General features: G+C 43.8%; 1 protein-coding gene across 1 annotated transcript in view; it reads left to right on the top strand.

Moving 5' to 3' along the window:
• The first annotated feature begins 13,162 nt into the window (after positions 1–13,162).
• Positions 13,163–19,332, top strand: part of Cryba1 (crystallin beta A1) — a 6,697-nt gene continuing 527 nt past the window's right edge. Inside the window, exons 1-5 of the mRNA XM_021212914.2 lie at positions 13,163–13,193; positions 14,853–14,917; positions 15,741–15,859; positions 17,179–17,320; positions 18,929–19,071. Of these exons, the coding sequence (XP_021068573.1) occupies positions 13,163–13,193; positions 14,853–14,917; positions 15,741–15,859; positions 17,179–17,320; positions 18,929–19,071 (500 nt within the window). The remainder of the gene's footprint in view (positions 13,194–14,852; positions 14,918–15,740; positions 15,860–17,178; positions 17,321–18,928; positions 19,072–19,332) is intronic.

The raw sequence follows: 19,332 nt of genomic DNA, 5'->3' as shown, positions 1-19,332 counted from the left end.
AGTGCCAAGCAGTGGTGGTGCATGCCTGTAATCTCAGCACTCAAGGGGCAGAGGCATGCAGATCTCTGTGAGTTTGAGTCCAGCCTGATCTACAGAGTGAGTTCCAGGACAGCCAGGGCTACACAAGAAAGCCCATCTCAAAAAAGAAAGGGAGGGAGGGAGGGAAGGAAGGAGAGAGAGACAGAGAGAGAGAGACAGAGAGAGAGAGAGACAGAGACAGAGAGAGAGACAGAGAGAAAGCTGGAGGGATTGCTCAGTGGTTAAGAGCACTGGATATTCTTCTAGAGGTCCTGAGTTAAAATCCCGGCAACAACAAGGTGATTCACAACTCTGTAATGGAATCTGATTCCCTCTTCTGGTGTGCAGGAAGACAGAACACTCATATGTAAAATAAACAAATAAACCTTAAAAAAAAAAAAAGAAAAAAGACCAGGGCTGGAGGTTAGGAGCACTGACTGCTCTTCCTAGAGGCCCTGAGTTCAATTCTCAGCAACCACATGGTGACATGGTGGTTCACAACTCTCTGTAACGGGATCTGATGCCCTCTTCTGGTGTGTCTGAAGACAGAGACAGTGTACTCACATATATAGAATAAATAAATCTTTTAAAAACAACAACAATTTTCATGCAGTTGAAGAACAAGACATGTACTAGTTCTGAGTCCTCTGTGACATATGGACCTCAAAGTTATGTGTGACTGCAAATGTGTCAGTATGTGTTAAAATTCTGTTTACAGTCTATAGAAAGTGAGTATGCAGCTCACCCAGCTATTCCATTCCTGTGTATCTCCCAAAAAGCTGTATATACCCCTATGTGAACCTGAAACGCAGAGGGTTTCTACCAATTCTGTGAATGAGAGCTACAAAGTAAGGAAGTACCCAAGTTAGCACTTCTCAGCCTGTGGGTCGCTCCCTTGGGGGGGTCAAAGGGCCCTTTTATGCGGGTTGCATATCAGATATGCTGCCTGTCGGACATTTACAACAGTAGCAAAATTACAGTTATGAAGTAGCAACAGGATATTTTGTGATTGTGGATCACAACAGGAGGAACTGTTTTAAAGGGTCACAGCATTAGGAGGGCTGAGAACCGGTGGCAGCTCTGGAATAAGACTTTTATAGGCCACAGTACCATCCAGCAATGGGAGGATACAAAGCCCAGCTTCATAGGACAAACACGGCAGAGCTTGTACATACAGCTGTGAGAAAAATGAGTCCAGCACCGAAGAGTCAGCATGCTTGTGACATGCATGCAAAATACAAATAGCCAAAAGGAACCTACAGCGCCAGAATGGAATAGGAGCTGGCTTTCTGTGGCGAGACTAAAGGCGCCTGCGGAGGCCTCGCTCCCTGAGTTGGTCTTACTGTGTTTCATAAAATCTTGTCTGATTAATTGTTCATAATTTGTGCAATTTTTGTGCTTTTTTTTGTTTTGTTTTGTTTTGTTGGTTTTTTTGAGGCAGGGTTTCTCTGTGTAGCCCTGGCTGTCCTGGAACTCACTCTGTAGACCCAGGCTGTCCTCGAACTCAGAAATTTGCCTACCTTTGCCTCCCAAGTGCTGGGATTAAAGGCGTGCACCACCACCACCCGGCTGCTTTTTTTTTTTTTTTTTAAGGGTATCTAAAATTTCTTGGTGGGAGGTGGTCGTGGTGGTACACACCTGTTTGTTATCACAGTAGGTAGGATACAGAGGTAGGAGAATCATGAGTTCAAGGTCAACTAGCTAAACTAGGAGACCCTATCTCAAACAACTAACAGCAAGCCAAACAAACAAAAAACTCCTCTAGGTAGGGCAGTGCCCAGGACTGTCTTATCATCAGCTGAAGCCCGGAGTCCCTTCGGGTATCAGAATCAGAAATGTAATGCTCCCCTAGGGAGGCAAGATGTGACCTCAGACCCAGGAGCTGGATCCAGATATCCTGCTCAAAGCCAACCACAAAAGGATTGTCCTGAAGATAAGGCCGCGATTCCAGAAACACTGTCCCGCTGAGCTGTGGAACAGAGCAGAAGAGCAAGGTGTCTGCCGGTGTCCGTGGGATGAATAGTCAGGGCTCTAGCATTGTGCTGATATCAGAGGTTTACCTGAGCACACACTAGACCTCCTGAGAATGCCTGGCCAAGAGGTTGATCAGACAAAGCTCTTCAACAGTGATATGGAGAGGTCAAATGGTAAAATGCAAAGCCCAAAATAGACTTGCTGGGAATTTTCCCAAAACCTAGAGATGAACATGACCTGACCCGCTAAAGAAACAAATGAGAAAAGAACCCAACGTCATTGGATCCTGGTAGTTCATATCTGTGATTTCAGCACTCAGAGTGCTGAGGCAGGGGGATTCCTGTGCATCTGAAGCCAGCCTAAGCTACCTGGTGAGATCTTCCCTCACAAAAAGACACAAGTATCATGACAGGGTGAAACATGCACTGAATGAGAACATTCATTACATGGCTGCTACAGCCAATAGGGCAAGCACAAAAAATGTTTCTGAGTGAAAATGAATTTTAAATAAATGCTGAGGACCAATGGTAGAATGTTTATTTAGCATGTATTAGACCTGGGTTTGATTCCTAGTACTTCAGAGGATGGATGGATAGATTGATGAGAGATAGATTGGTCCATGATAGGTAGACAGATAGGCCATTTAAAATGACCAAATCACATATAGGAAGGAATTGAATCTCTATAATAATGAGATACCATGTAGGAATATGTGTGTAACTTCAATTTTTCAAAACCTGCTTTTTTAATGATTAATGCTTGAACCCCCTTCTAGTTCACCACCCACCAGACATAGTGGGGGTGGAAAAAAAGGTTCTTTGGAGCAAATCCCATCTGTGTTGACAAGAAATCAGCAGTTTAGTTCACAGGTAAACCGTGGCAGTTCTTCCACTTGAAAACACTTCTCGGATACACCAGTTCGGTAGTATCAGGATAGCAGCATCGGTGGCACACCTAGCAGGAACAGTCAGGCCTTGGTTGAATCGGCATGAGTCAGCAGAACGGACCAGGATCACCAAGAACGCCAAGAGAAGTTCTCAGCTGTGCCTCCTTCAGCAAATCAAAGATCAGTGAAGACTCGAGACCAACAAGCATTGCTCAGGTAGCTCTACAAGCAAGCCCTTCTCACGGTCCGTTGACTCCTATTTACACTCCCTCCAAACATCACATGGCCTCCCTGGGTCTTGCCTTAGCACGTGAAGCTGCGTTAGCTGACATCACTCTGCCAATCAGCCTGAGTCTGCAAATCCAGCAAGGAACTACAACATACCACCAGAAGTTTTGTTTTTTTTTGGTGTGTTTCTCTCTATGGAGTTCAGAGTCCAGACCAATGGAGCTGAAGTATGCAATGTAAGGTGGACCAATACATGTATGTCATTTAGTTAGTGAAGAATCCTTTGTCATGTGTCCTTTTTCATGCTTGTTTTAGCAGAACATCCTTTCACCTGTGTCTGCTTCAGCAAAATGTTCCTTGGGCATGGTGGCGCACGATTTTAATCCCAGCACTCGGGAGGCAGAGGCAGGCGAATTTCTGAGTTCGAGGCCAGCCTAGTCTACAAAGTGAGTTCCAGGACAGCCAGGGCTATACAGAGAAACCCTGTCTCGGAAAAAAAAAAATGTTCCTTCACATGTTTGTTTTAGCAAAACATTCTTTCACTTCTGTCTGCAGGAAAACACTCCTTCCCATGTTTGCCCATGCAAAACACCATCCAACACAAATGACTTTCCAAAGTACACTAAGTTTGCACTTTATATGTGTTTGGAAAAAAACTATATATGGAACTGGGGAGATACCCCAGTCAATAGAGTGCTTGCCTTGTGAACATGAGGACCTGAATTCAAATCTCTAACATGCATGTCTCACAGGAACACACACAACCCAGACATGATTCAGAATGCAGGACTAGAGGCCAGGGTGTGACTCAAGAATAGAGTGCTTGTCTATCATGTTCCAGGTCCTGGGTCAACCACAGAGCTACACACACTTACACACACACACAAGCAAGACTAGGGGTCAAGAAGCAGAGAATTACAAGTGGGAGATACAAAGTCATATGCATTGCAGTTAATGCATACTAGGGAAAGTATACTTAGTAAGTATAAGACTATCTAGGCCATTAAATAAAAGTGTTAAAATTGGTGGATTTCAAAGACAAGAGATATGTGTGTGTGGAGGCGTGTATATTCAGAGAAAGAGATTTTCTGATGTACAGTTACATATCTGTAACTTTTGCTAATCTCTGCCTGTAAGGCATGGAGTGGGAACTATAGGGGCTTCTAAGAAAGTTAATCCTTGATCTTTAGAACGCCACAGGATCATGTCTGTCTCTCTGCATCCCCCCCCCCCCCCCCCCCCCCCCCCCCCCCCCCCCCCCCCCCCCCCCCCCCCCCCCCCCCCCCCCCCCCCCAACACACGCACATCCTAAGTGGCTATGAACAAAGAAGCACACAGCTCGGTCGCTACTGGAAAACACTCAGCCTTAGAATGAAGTCAGTAGAACAGGACAGAAAAAGCCGAAATCTCAGAAACATCATCACTGGAGGTGCAGAGCCCAAACTTACCCTCCTGTGTTATTCTCTGTTAAAAGAGCTAAGTAAGTTTCTTATTGTATAAGGCTCTGTGCACCTCTTATTGTATAAGACACTACTATAATGGGGCTGGAGAAGTGAGGACACACAGAACTTTGGAGAAGGGAATTTGAAAGAATCAGCCAACAATTGGGTACAGAGGTGAGAAAAAGTGGTGCAGAACTGGTTCCCAGCAAGACATGGCCATCTGTGCCACTCACCCAGCACTTGAGAAGTGGAGACGGACTATAACTTTAAATTTTCTCCAACACCTATTTCTAATGATGGTTCTTAGATGTTTTAACCTTCCTTCTAGCCCACCACCCACCAGAGGTAGTGGAAAATAAAGGATATGGGGGAAGTGGATCTGCTTAGAAAGGTTCTTTGGAGCAACTTCCATCTGTGTTGTATGGAAATTGGCAGTTCAGTTCACAGGTTGTCCACTGGCAAACAGTTCATGGACACACTAGCAGTCCAGTTCGGCAGCGTTGGGATAACAAACATGAACCAGTGGCGGTGGTAGCACCTAGCAAAGGCAGCCAGGCCTCACCTCAGCCTTGGCAGGAATCAACAAGAGGGACCTGGAAGGACCACAGGAAAGATGCCTCTCTCTGCGAACTGAAGATCAGCGAAGACTCGGGACCCACAAATATTGTATAGCTGGCTCTATAAGTAAGCCGAGCCCAAATCCTTCACTGTCCCTCAAGTCTTATTAGTGTCCTCCAAACATCATGTGTCCTCCAACGCTCTTGCCCCACTGTGTGTCTTGCCTTCGCACGTGCATCTGTCTCAGCTGGCATCACTCTGCCAATCAGAGCAAGTCCTCCAGAAGTTTTTTTTAATGGAGTTTCCCTCTATGGAGTCCCAACAAATGCAGCTCAACTCTGCAATGTGAGGCAAAGAATCCTTCATCGTCTGTCCTTTCACATGCTTGCTTTAGCATAACATCCTCTCTCTCCTGCGTCTGCTTCAGCTAAACATCCTTCACAGACTTAGTCTTTCACTTGTGACCACTTCAGCTAAATGTTCCTTCCTGTGTTTGCCCCAGCAAAACACCATCCAAAGAACCCGTTTCACAGGAGGATCAGAAATTCAAAGTCATCACTGGCTGACCACATTGTGAGTTAGAGACCAGCTTTCGGTACATGAAACTGTAAAGCCCCATCTTTTGTTTAGACTCTGTCTTAACCAACAACTACAAGTTGGGCTTTTGGATATTTTGCTTGAGTGGTACCATTTCTTTTTTTTTTCCTTTTTTCTTTTCTTTTTTTTTTTTAAGATTTATTTGGGCTGGTGAGATGGCTCAGCTGTTAAGAGCACTGACTGCTCTTCCAGAAGTCAGGAGTTCAAATCCCAGCAACCACATGGTAGGTTACGGCCATCTGTGATGAGATCTGATGCCCTCTTCTGGAGTGTCTGAAGAGAGCTACAGTGTACTTACATATAATAAATAAATAAATCTTTATAGAATTATTTATGTGTGTGCGTGCACTGTAGCTGTATGGATGATTGTGAGCCTTCATGTAGTTGTTGGGAATTTAATTTTTTAAGACCTCTGCCTGCTTCGGTCGCCTCAGGTCCAAAGATTTATTTATTATTATACATAAGTGCACTGTAGCTGACTTCAGGTGCACCAGAAGAGGGCGTCAGATCTCATTACAGCTGGTTGTGAGCCACCATGTGGTTGCTGGGATTTGAACTCAGGACCTGTGGAAGAGCAGTTCATGCTCTTAACCGCTGAGACGTCTATCCAGCCCAAGTGGTACTATTTCTGAGAGAGAGCTATCAGAAGTCCAGGAGGTTAAAGTTAGTGACAGTAGTGACTGTAAAGAACGTTGTTGGGGGCTGGTGAGATGGCTCAGCGGGTAAGAGCATCGACTGCTCTTCCAAAGGTCCCGAGTTCAAATCCCAGCAACCATATGGTGTCTCACAACCATCTGTAACAAGATCTGATGCCCTCTTCTGGGGTCTCTGAAGACAGCTACAGTGTACTTACATATAATAAATAAATAAATCTTAAAAAAAAAAAAAAAAGAACTTTGTTGGGAAACATATCTATTTGGACACAGTACGGAGGTAGCTAACTGCTCATCTCTGAACCTGAATACTGTCCTTGGCTGAATAGTGTCCGCCTAAAATGTATGTCCATCTTGGATCTCGAATATGACCAGGCTTGGAAATGGTGTCTTTGGAGATAAGGTAATTGAAATTAAGTTGAGGTTACCCAGAATCAAAGTTGACAGTAAATACAATGACTGGTGTCCTTATAGAAAGGCATGAGAGGGCCAGAGGGATAGCTCAATGGTTAGGAACATGTATGGCTCTTTCCCAGAACCAGGTAGAGCAGTTCACAGCTGCCTGTGACTCCAGTTCCAGGAGGACCCAATGCCTCTGGCCTCCTTGGACACCTGCTTGTGTGACTATCCCCAGACACAGACATATCCACCCACACACAATAAAAAATAGTGTCTTGGTGCACACCATAAAATGAATCCTTGTTCTTTGGTATACTTGTTTTTATGTGTATGAATGTTTTGTCTGTATGCATGTCTGTGTACCACATGTGTACCTGGTTCCTGTAGAGGACAAAGAAGGTGTGGGATCCCACAGAGGTAAGAATTAAGGTGGCTGTGAGCTGCCCAACATGGGTGCTGGGACCTCAGCTTTGCTGCGCTATCTCTTTAGTCCATCAAATGAATCTTTAAAAAAAAAAAAGGTGTGTGTTTGTGTGTGTGTGTGTGTGTGTCTTGCAGGGCATAAATTTCTGGGCACTGGCTATGCAGCAACATAAGAAACTTCTGTCTCAGTCAGGTATTGTGGCACACTCCTTTAATCCCAGCACTCTGGAGGCAGAGGCAGGTGGAATTCTGAGTTCGAGGCCAGCCTGGTTTACAAAGTGAGTTTCAGGACAGCCAGGGGTACACAGAGAAACCCTGTCTCGAAAACAAACAAACAAACAAACAAAACAACAACAACAACAACAACAAAAACCTCTGTCTCTGAATGAATGAATGAATGAATGAATGAATGAATGAATGAATAAACAAATATTAAATAAAAGGAGCCAGGTATAGTGGTACATACAGAATTCTATCCCTGTCTCAAAAGAGAAAATCCCCAAAACAAAACAAAAGCAACAACAAAACCCAAAACATGGGTATTCAGCAGTTAAAAGCATATACTGCTCTTGCAGAGGAACTAAGTCCTATGTTCAGCGTCCACGTTAGCTGGCTCGCAACTTGTGCCTGCAGTTAAAAACAAATCTTTAGGGTGGAAGAGACAGATAGCTCAGTGATAAAGAGTGCTTCCTGGGGGCTGGTGAGATGGCTCAGTGGGTAAGAGCACAGACTGCTCTTCCAAAGGTCCTGAGGTTCAAATCCCAGCAACCACATGGTGGCTCACAACCATTCATAACAAGATCTGACACCCTCTTCTGGTATGTCTGAAGACAGCTACAGAATATAATATATAATAAATAAATCTTTAAAAAAAAAAAAGAGTGCTTTTTACTCTTCACAACCATCTGTAACTTGACTTCCAGGGGATCTAATACCTCTCTAACTTCTACGGGCTCCCCCCCACACACACACAAATAAATAAATAGATGTAATTTTGAAATTATAGCAAGTTTGTGACCTCTTTTTTTTTTTTTTTTTTTTTTTCNTTTTCGAGACAGGGTTTCTCTGTGTAGCCCTGGCTGTCCTGGAACTCACTCTGTAGACCAGGCTGACCTCGAACTCAGAAATCCACCTACCTTTGCCTCCCGAGGGCAGCAATTAAAGGCGTGCGCCACCACGCCTGGCTTAATGTACTCATTGTTGATCTGAAATTTAAGTTAAGCTGGATGCCCCGTGGTTTTCCCCTCCAGTCAAGCAGCGCTAAGGAAGAAGCGATCTACCACTGCTTGTCGGGAGAGTGGTCTGTGTCATCATCGACAGGACACAGTCTACCTAGATTCCCATTCTTGTATCCGTGTTACAGGCTCTATTGGAAGGAAGCTGGTTGGTCCGCAGAGCTGAAAATTCTGTGAGGCTGCACTGGACTGAAATGCTTCCAAGCCTGTCTCAAATGGAAGAAGCCGGCCTTGGTGTCAGCTCTCTGGCCAGCGCACATCTATCCGTGCCTGGAAGCAGAGGAAGCAAAAGTTTGAGATGTCTCCCAAGTTCTCTGCCACTGCTTGGCCTTCTTAGCCTTTTCAAAAACCATCTGGGCCCCAGCTCTCCTTCCTGTTTAAGGACATCGAAAGGGACTGGGGAGAAAAGGTCCCCCAAAGCAGGCCCTTGTGGGGGAGGCAGGAGCAGGCGGAATGCTGACAGGGCCCTTTGCTTTGTACCTTTCCTGCTGTGTCCAACAGAAGTGCTGCTCAGCTGCCTGGATAGCCCCATTGTCCTCTCCACAATGTGCTGAGTCCGAGGGCTTCCCTGGCCCCATGGCCTGACTCCCCTACCCCTGGGCCCAGAGGCAAGGCCAGAGGGACAAGCCACCCATAAAATCTGGTTGAGTAGCAACCATCCCTGGCATGTGGCCAAAGCATGAAGAAGCCCGAATTTGCCCAGCTGACACTTTGCAGAGGGAGGTTGTCATCTTTCCCTAGGTCAGTCATCACCCCCTGCGACCATGAACGGTCGTCCTACTTGCTCCCACAATGAGTATGTGCGCTAAGAAAATGGCTCCCAGTCCGTGTCCCTGACAGACCTGCAGAAAGAAGACAGGGGCTGGAGATGAACCATGCTCAAGTCTCTTGGATCCCATCTCCACAGCAGTGATCATCCAATGCCAGGCGCCAGGCCAGAGAGGAAACAACGTGCACTTTGCAGTTAAATGGACATGGATTGAATCCTGCTAGGTTTTTTGGCTTAGAATCTAGCCTTCCTGTTCCTCGGTTTACTCCTCTATAAAATTACTGCAGCGTTGACACATTTCATGGGGCTGTCCTGAAAGGATCAGGAACAAAATGCCAGACTCATGGTCAATGTTCTCTATGCTATAGTTACTAAGGATGAACAGGAAATTGTGAAACCCAGTCTGGGAAGGGATCACATACTGGTTGCTCCCTTCATTTCTATTCCTTGGATAGTCCTTGCCCTAAATTCCCTGAAAAGAGGAGGGACTGGGAGCTGGAGCTTTGAGGTGAGCTCCATGTAGGACAGGCAAAGCAGAGTCTCAAATAACAAGGAATGTTCCACATCTTTGTGAAGAGATGTGGCTCAGGGCTAGAGTGTTCATCTAACGTGTGCAGGCCCTGGGTTGATTCACAGTGTCATGAAAGAGGCAATAGCCACTCAAGCCCCTATATCAGGCTATCCTTTTGAAAACATGGTAATTAGCACAGGAGACCTCACAATCCTCAAGGTGCTGGGATGTAAGGTGATAAAAGAAACTGATGAGTGTACTGGGGGTGTGGGTGGCAGCTTAGGAATTCTTGGTGGACATATGCCAATGGTTTGCACACACTCTGGACCACACACAATCCCCCATGCAATGATTTTTGTGCTTATATTTCCTCTCTGAAATGAAAAATGAACCAAATCAGTCTTTACTGAACCAACAATTTATTCAAATATTAAACTCTCCCCAAAGATCCTGAGAGTGAAAAAAAAGTCCCAGGCAGTACAGGCAGGATGAGCAGCTGTGTACGGCAGGGTGACAGGGCAGTGAAATTGTCACATGTTCGCTGTGGCTCTTCCAGAGTCACAAGACTCATTCATTTTCTCAAAATGGATTTACCAAGCTAAATAGAAGAAGTAGATAATTAGGTGGAATTTATTTTCCAAAAATAACTGTTTTAATATATATAGTTTTTCTTTTCTTTTTTCTTTTTTTTTTCTTTTTTTTTTTTTTGGTTTTTTTCGAGACATGGTTCCTCTGTGTAGCCCTGGCTGTCCTGGAACTCACTCTGCAGACCAGGCTGGCCTCGAACTCAGAAATCTGCCTGCCTCTGCCTCCCGAGTGCTGGGATTAAAGGCGTGCGCCACCACGCCTGGCTATATATAGTTTTTCAAGACAGGGTTTCTCTGTGTAGCCCTGGCTGTCCTAGAACTCACTCTGTAGACCAGGCTGATCATGAACTCACATGTTCAACTCTGCCTGGAATTAAAGATCATCACTGGCTGGCTAACATAAAATGTATTCTTGTGGCTTAAAGTTCAAAGACTACAGAAAAATATATTGTGAAAAAAATTTGTCCTAAATCAAGTGGCTCAGTTCCCTCTTTTGGATCCCAATATCTCTAGTTTCTAGAGAAATTTCTACAAGGTGAGGCCATCTAAGCCAGTCCAGAGATTAGGAAATGAGAGAAGTAGCTGACCAAAGAAGTATTTTTCTTTTTTTTAACTGATAAAAATAATTTTATTTTGATCTGCAGGTATTTTAAAGTTGAACATATGGTTCTCAAACAATTTTTAAACTTTTAGCATGTTTTTGTTTGTTTGTTTTTGATTTTGGCTTTTTTTGTTTTTTTGTTGTTGTTTTTTGTTTTTGTTTTTCGAGACAGGGTTTCTCTGTGTAGCCCTGGCTGTCCTGGAACTCACTCTGTAGACCAGGCTGGCCTCAAACTCAGAAATCCGCCTGCCTCTGCCTCCCAAGTGCTGGGATAAAAGACGTGCGCCACCATGACCGGCTTAACATGTTTTAAAAATACAAAAATTATTTTTTAAAGATTATCATAAGGAAGATGCTAATTATCCTAAGTAATTGTCTTGTACTCATGTTAATCAATATATATTTAAATTTTTATTAGATATTTTCTTTATTTACATTTCAAATGTTATCCCCCCTCCTGGTTTCTCCTCTAAAAACACCCTATCCCCCTACCCCTCCCCCTGCTCCCATTCCTGGTCCTGGCATTCCCTTATACTGGGGCATAGAACCTTCACAGGACCTAGTGCCTCTCCTCCCATTGATGACCGACTAGGCCACCAAGAAGTATTTTTCTAAGATGGCAGTCTGGAAGGGAGAAAAAGGACTAAGACAGGGCATGGGAGGTGGGGGACAGCAAAATGGTTCAGCTGGTAAAGATGCTCACTGCTAACTTCCACCACTGAATTTAATCCCTGGAACCCACTTGGAAGGACAGAACTGATTCTTAGAGACAAGACATCCTCATGGGGCTGGAGAGATGGCTCAGTGGTTAAGAGCATTGACTGCTCTTCCGAAGGTCCTGAGTTCAAATCACAGCAACCACATGGTGACTCACAACCATCTGTAATGAGATCTGATGCCCTCTTCTGGTGTCTCTGAAGACAGCTACAGTGTACTCATCATATATATAAAAAAATAAATAAAATTAAAGAAGAAAAAGAAGTCCTGACCCGTGCATGCATGTGTGTGTGCACATGCATGCACGTGCGCACACGTATACATACACACACACACAAAGTAAACAAATGTAAATGCACACACACACACACACACATACATGTGAAAACAAACAACCCCCCAGGTTATTAGCCTCAAATTTTTAAAAGCAAACTACAGTATTAAAGTGAGTATTTAATAAAATAAAGTGAGATTCAGGTCTACCTGTCAATTGTAATTAAACTTAGTTACAGATGTGTAGAGAATAATCAAATAAGAAGCTCTGCTGGGCAGTGGTGGCACATGTCTTTAATTCCAGCACTTGGGAAGCAGAGGCAGGCAGATTTCTGAATTTGAAGCCAGCCTGGTCTACAGAGTGAGTTCCAGGACAGCCAAGACCACACAGAGAAATACTGTCTTGAAAAACCAGAAAAGAAAAAGGAAAAAAAGCTTTGAGAACATTTGTGTTTTCTCAAAAATGCTCAGTTTTATAAAAATACTTCCAATTATTTATTTATTTATTTATTTATTTATTTATTTATTTATTTTAGGGATTTGGGGGGGGGTTGTTTTGTTTTGTTTTTGAGACAGGGTCTCACTATATAGCCTGGGCTGTCAAAGAACTTAATATATAGACCACCTCGCCGGGCATGGTGGAACACGCCTTTAATCCCAGCACTCGGGAGGTAGAGGCAGGCAGATTTCTGAGTTCGAGGTCAGCTGGTCTACAAAGTGAGTTCCAGGACAGCTGGGGCTACACAGAGAAACCCTGTCTCTAAAAAAAATACACACACACACACACACACACACACACACACACACACACACATATATGTACCAGCTGGCCCTGAAATCATAGAGATCCAACTCTGCCTTTGCCTCCTGAGTGCTGGGATCAAAATCGTGCCCCATGACTACTTCTGGCTTTTCTCTCTCTCTCTCTCTCTCTCTCTCTCTCTCTCTCTCTCTCTCTCTCTCTCTCTCTCTCTCTCTGTGTGTTTACATAAGCATATGGTCCATTTTGGTGTGCTTTCCACAACCTTTCAAAATTTTAGATAGGTCCTAGGCTGAGCAGGATAGGGACAAGCACTCACTGTAGAGTACTTCTGAGAAGTCCAATAGTAGGGCCCCTGCACTTCTGGAACCCTAAACAAAGCTCTGAGGGACACCTCTCCCAATAGGCTGAGCCACTAAAGCTCTGGGGATCAGGAGAAACAAAGAGAGAGGGAAAAGAGAGTGCTGACAGAGCCTCTGGCCATCATCTGTGGGACTATAAAGAGGGCATCCAGAGAGGAGGCCGCACCAGATGGAGACCCAGACTGTGCAGCGGGAGCTGGGTGAGTAAGGTCTCGACAGTGCCTTTATTTGTACTCTCCTCGATAGACAGATGCAGAGGAAGAACCAGTTGTGTCCTCTCTAGAGGTTAGAATCTTTGAAGGTAGAGAAAGTGGGGACAGCTTCATTTGCTACCTTAAGTAGTTGCATGTAGCAGTTAACTCCATTTTTAGCAATCGAGACTAGGAGTCAGCAGGTTATTGGACACAGGACGGGTGGAGCAAGGAAGGGATGCTTATTTGGAGGCTCCACTTCTATGTGGAAATATCCAAATTTTCATACATTAGCTCCTGGGCTGGATGCCAGAGTAGAATCCTCAGTGTTGGTTTTGGTAATAGAAACCTGGTATACACATGCCAGTCTTCTTTCTCCCTTCCCTTCCCTTCCCCCATCCTTCTCCTCATCATACACTGCTTAACTTCTATGGTCTTTAGTCCTCATTCATGAAATGGGTTAGTGAGGTAGTGATGGTATTTGACTTGTGAGGACTAGATACATTATTCAAGTAAAACAGGGTCTGACATCAAGTAAGCCATTGGCTCTTCCTTTTTGGTTTGGTTTGGCTTTTCAAGACAGGATTTCTCTGTGTAGCCTTGGCTGTTTGAAACTTACTCTGTAGACCAGGCTGGCCTCAAACTCAGAAATCCACCTGCCTCTACCTCCCAAGTAATGGGATTACAGCCATACACCACCACACCCAGCCCAAGCCATTATATTTTTATAATTACCCATTTCTTCTTCATGCACAGTACGAGGAATTGAATCTAAGGGTTCATACACATGCTGGGCAAGCACTCTAGTCCTGAGCTATATTCCCAGCCACACCTCCCCCTCCCTTTTTGAGACTAAGTTTTACTATGAAGCCCTAACTAGCCTGGAACTCATAGCTTTCACTTATTGATTGAGACAGAGTCTAAGTGGTCCAACTAGGTCTTCAACATGCAATCCTCCTACCTACTATTTCAAATAGCAGGCATTAATTCCAAATTACTCTATGCCTCATCTCCCCACAGCTTTGGCATGGTGCTGTATCAATCATACAGGAATTTCTGCTATGGAGATGCTGACACAGTTACACTCGGTAGTGACATAGATGAGTACTGTAATAAGTGCTGAAAAGTGAGGGAGAAGTCAAGCTCTGCAGGCTGGAAAAGGCAAAGGAGTCTTGAGGCAGCAAGGTCAAAACATCTAGGTCTATAAGAGAGGAGGCGGCAGCATGGACGTACATGCAGAATTGGTTAGTCTGGGTGCTGAGAAGACAAGAAGTTTGGACTGCATTTTAATGAGTGGCAGGAGAGGTGGGGGAATTCTGGCCCTGCTGACTGAACGACTAGATATATGATGAGTCTAGACAGTTGTTAGGAAGTTGATACTGTGAGGCCCAGGCAATGTTCTCTGAAGGCAAGCAAGAGGACAGAAGGGATATTTATCAAGAGTACCAAATGCTTTTGCAGTCTTTTATCCATATTACTTTTCTAATTTTTACAGTGTCTGGATGTAAAAGGTTTGTTGATAGAAAACCTGAGGTTTTGGTAGTAGCCCCAGAGCCAGGGTCTCAACCAAAATCTGGGACTGTAAGCCTCTGTTCCTTTTTCCTACACTTTCCACATTATTACTCCCATCCTGAAAGTCACATCACTGATATGCATCCTCTCTTCCAGAAACTCTTCCAACCACCAAGATGGCTCAGACCAACCCTATGCCAGGGTCCTTGGGGTCATGGAAGGTAAGCTGAGCCAACCACATGGAAAATCCAGCAGGGCAGAGCTGAGGTGTTGGCACAGTAACAACCAGGCTGCAATCATTCTTTGAGAGTCCCCACCCAAAAACAAAGCAAAACAAAACTGTTCTGTAGGAGGAAGGGCCAATCTGACATCTAGACATTGTTGAAAGGTGGCTTTCCTAAGGAGTCACTCTGGAGGTCTATGACAGATGGGAGATGATGCTTGTTTCCTGGGTCAATTCTAATTTGCCACTCTATCTCCCAAAATCTATGGGATGCCGGTCCCTTTCCTCAACCTGATATTGGATTTAGTCATGAGCTGGGTCTTTCACTATTCCCCTAACACTTAATCCTCTCCTCAGTTGTCAACTCTAAAACAAGTTCACAGTTTGGGGAGCTTGCCAGATCAGCAACCAGGGTCTAGTTGACAGGATGAAAAATTCATCACAATCTTCCCTTAGTGCCTTAGAAGCAAAGAAAAAAAAAAATCTACAGGGTGTTTCTCGAAGTCCCAGAATCCTGATCTCTGGGTCACATGGGTGTAGGACACATGGTGGAATCAGAGTTCACAAGGCCTTGATCTATTGAGCTCTGCATTGTCCCTGGAACACCATTTCTATCATAAACTTAGCCTGAACATGTTAATGTCACTGGGCAGTGGTACCAATTTGAACCCCTTTTTTGCTCTTCACTGGAAGAGACCTGATCAGGCATCCTCGGTTGTAGCTAGTTATGAAAATTACAGGATTAAGTTTGCTCTTAACTTGCACCCCTATTCTTACTGCTTTACCTGGTTCTCTTCCTTGTCCCATTCAACCCCATTCAGATAACCATCTACGATCAGGAGAACTTCCAGGGCAAGAGGATGGAGTTCACCAACTCCTGCCCAAATGTCTCTGAACGTAGTTTTGATAATGTCCGGTCACTTAAGGTGGAGTGTGGCGCGTGAGTATGAGCACCAACAGAGCTTCAGGACCTTTCCAGATAGATCTCTTTAGACATGGTACCATATGAATAAGGATCTAGGAAGATGCTCCCCAGATAACAATCATTTCTTAGAGGTGTCTTATTTTTCTAAAGGCAATCACTACATGCTGAATTAAGCAACTCAAAGCTAGGGGTGATGTTCACACTTTGGTAGTAGACTTGCAATGGGATAGGACAGTAATTGTATGTGTGTTCTGAAGTTCATAGGTTACCTGTTTTTCTTGCCCATATAAAATAGGTAAAGGGGGAAATCTTTTTTTCTTTTCAAGACAGGGATTCTCTGTCCTGGCACCTCCACCACTGCTGCTCTATTAAAAGGAACAAAACTTCAAGAATCCAGAAACATGTTAGTTCTCAGCATTCCAGAAATTTATTGTTGATGTCAATCTTGGTGATATTCTTTGGCTTTTGTCTTATGATTTTTGGCAGGTTGACCCAGGTGTAAACCCACACTAGTATTCTCGTTGTCCTATGAAGAAGTAGGTTAGCATGTGACCAAGCTTCCACAAGCTGCTCTATACCAAACTAGAGATAGCTCTTCAGCCCTTTAGCACAGGCAAATAGCTTCAATAAATAAGACTAAGTTGTTGCCAGGCAGTGGTGACACACGCCTTTAATCCCAGCACTTGGGAGGCAGAGGCAGGTGGACCTCTGAGTTCAAGGCCAGCCTGGCCTACAGAGTGAGAGACTAAGTTGTTAACAACTTAGGATGCTCCATTGAGAAGGTGAAATATAAACAGCAGCAATAGGAAGAACCTTCAAAGTAAGTAAACAAGGAGAGGGACTGGATAGTTGAGACGTTCAGAGTGCAGCCTGTTCTTCCAGAGGTCTTGAATTCAGTTCCCATCACCCACATGGTGGCTCAAAACCATCTATAATGAGATCTGGTGCCCTCTTCTGGTGTGCAAATATACATACAGGCAGAACACTGCACGCACAATAAATAGATCTTTAAAAAAAAAAGTACAGATACCCAACCCATCATGCTACAGCTCTTAGGAAGAGGTTTACAAGCTCTCAAGCCAAAGAAATGGTGACTAGCTCATCAGTCCCCAGACAGAGATCACTAAAATGGAAATAGAGCTTTGTTAAAACACATTACTAGGGACCACTATCTTGTGGTTAAGTTCAAAATACATTTTAAAACATGTTCATGAGTGTACATTAGTGACTGGCTTGATATTTTACCTCACTATAAACTTACCTGAAAGAATAGATGCCTTCACCCTTAGGCTATCTAGGTTTTGAGTACCATGAACAATGACCTGTTTTGGCAGCTGGATTGGTTATGAACACACCAGCTTCTGCGGACAACAGTTCATCCTGGAAAGGGGAGAATACCCTCGATGGGATGCCTGGAGCGGGAGCAATGCCTATCATATTGAGCGTCTCATGTCCTTCCGACCCATCTGTTCCGCTGTGAGTCTGAAATATCCACTTTTCTTCAGTTGGGGCAGGGTAAAGGATGAGGTCAGACAGGTGTTCGTGTTGCTTCAGTCAATTATGTTGAAATGTAACAGGAAGCACTGGCTGCTCTACCAGAGGTCCTGAGCTCAATTCCCAGCAACACATGGTGGCTCACAATCCCGTGCCCTCTTCTGGTATGTCTGAAGACAACTACAGCGTACTCATCATATATTAAAATAAAATAAAATCTTTAAAATAAGTAATTTTTTCTTGAAACTTAGGGAGCAATTCATTTCTTTTACTTTCTTAATAATATCCAGTTTTCCATTAAGATCTTGTTTAGGATACAACTGAACTGGCCAAACTTGGTCTGTTTTTCTAATTTTGAAAAACCCTAGGGGGCTGGAGCGAGGAAAAAAGAAAAAAAAGAAAAACGAAGAAAAACCTTTTTATTTGTATTGCCATTTACTCATTGTTGACAAGAGTACCTGACTTAGAGCCGGGCAGTGGTGGCACACAACTTTAATCCCATAAAATCAGGAGGCAGAGGCAGGCAGATTTCTGAGTTGGAGGCCAGCCTGGTCTACAGAGTAAGTTTCAGGACAGCCAGGGCTACACAGAGAAACCCTGTCTCAAAAAGTACCTGACTTAAAGGGCAGTTATGTTCCAGCTCATGGTTTCAGACTGTTTTCAGTAGACTGAATCTGGAGCTGTGGTGAGGCTGAAGCAAGGCTAACACGAAAGCATAGTGGCGGGGGCTGGTGAGATGGCTCAGTGGGTAAGAGCACCCGACTGTTCTTCCAAAGGTCCTGAGTTCAATTCCCAGCAACCACATGGTGGCTCATAACCATCCTTAACAAGATCTGACGCCCTCTTCTGGAGTGTCTGAAGACAGCTACAGTGTACTTACATATAATAAAGAAATAAAAAAAAAAAAAGCATAGTGGCAGGAATTTGGATCTAAGAACATCAACGGCAGATCACAGCCAGTTATCCATTAACAAGTAAATATTTTAATTCAGGAATAAGGTTTGCAGGAACTACCCTCTTCAATACCGAATCTCCACATTCCTCCTACAACATGGTGACCCCAGTTGGAAATAAAAACCTCCAAGAGGCTGCATTTAGTCTGTGAGAGCTGAACATGGTAGTATATACTTGTAATTCTAGCCCTGGCTGTCCCGGAACTCACTTTGTAGACCAGGCTGGCCTCGAACTCAGAAATCCACCTGCCTCTGCCTACCAAGTCCTGGGATTAAAGGCGTCGCCACCTCGCCTGGCTCCCAGCAATCTTTGAATAAAAATATTTTAAGCAGAAACAAACCAACCATTTGGTCTCAGAGTTTAAAACGGTTCTGAGTTTTGGAGTGGCACTTGCCTGGTCTAGAAACTTACCAAATATTCTAACTTATGTTTCTTCCCTAAATTTAATTCTATACCTCCAACCCAGAAGATCTTTGCTTGGGACTAAACGTGTACACGATAATAGCCCAGCTGGATTTTCTCTTATAAAATCCCTGTTAAGCCCAACAATGTTATGATGCCAAAAAATTAGTATAATACTAATTTGCTAAGTTATAATAACTATACTACTTAAGTCTTTAAACTTCTGGATTATAGAATCATAAAGAGTCTAAGATTACCATCTTTGAGAAAGAGAACTTTATTGGACGCCGGTGGGAGATCTGTGATGACTACCCTTCCTTGCAAGCCATGGGTTGGTTCAACAATGAAGTTGGTTCCATGAAGATACAATGTGGGGCGTAAGTACAAAAACAGGGATGAAACATATTTCGAAAAAATTCCTGCAATTCTAAGACTTGCAAATATTAAGATATCAGGGGACGTTTTACTAGATACCATAGACTGGCATATTAATGCAGATTTGGAATGCTTTGCTCCAGCTACTACTTGCTCTATTTTCCTCAACTGGGTACCTTTGTAGAAGCAGTTAATCTAACACCTTTATTTATATATATATATATATATATATATATATATATATATATATATATATATATATA

The sequence above is a fragment of the Mus pahari genome, chromosome 14, assembly GCF_900095145.1.
Source record: "Mus pahari chromosome 14, PAHARI_EIJ_v1.1, whole genome shotgun sequence".
Classification (NCBI taxonomy): Eukaryota; Metazoa; Chordata; class Mammalia; order Rodentia; family Muridae; genus Mus; species Mus pahari.
The sequence above is the reverse complement of the archived record's forward strand: the minus strand, read 5'-3'. Positions and strand labels throughout refer to the sequence as shown.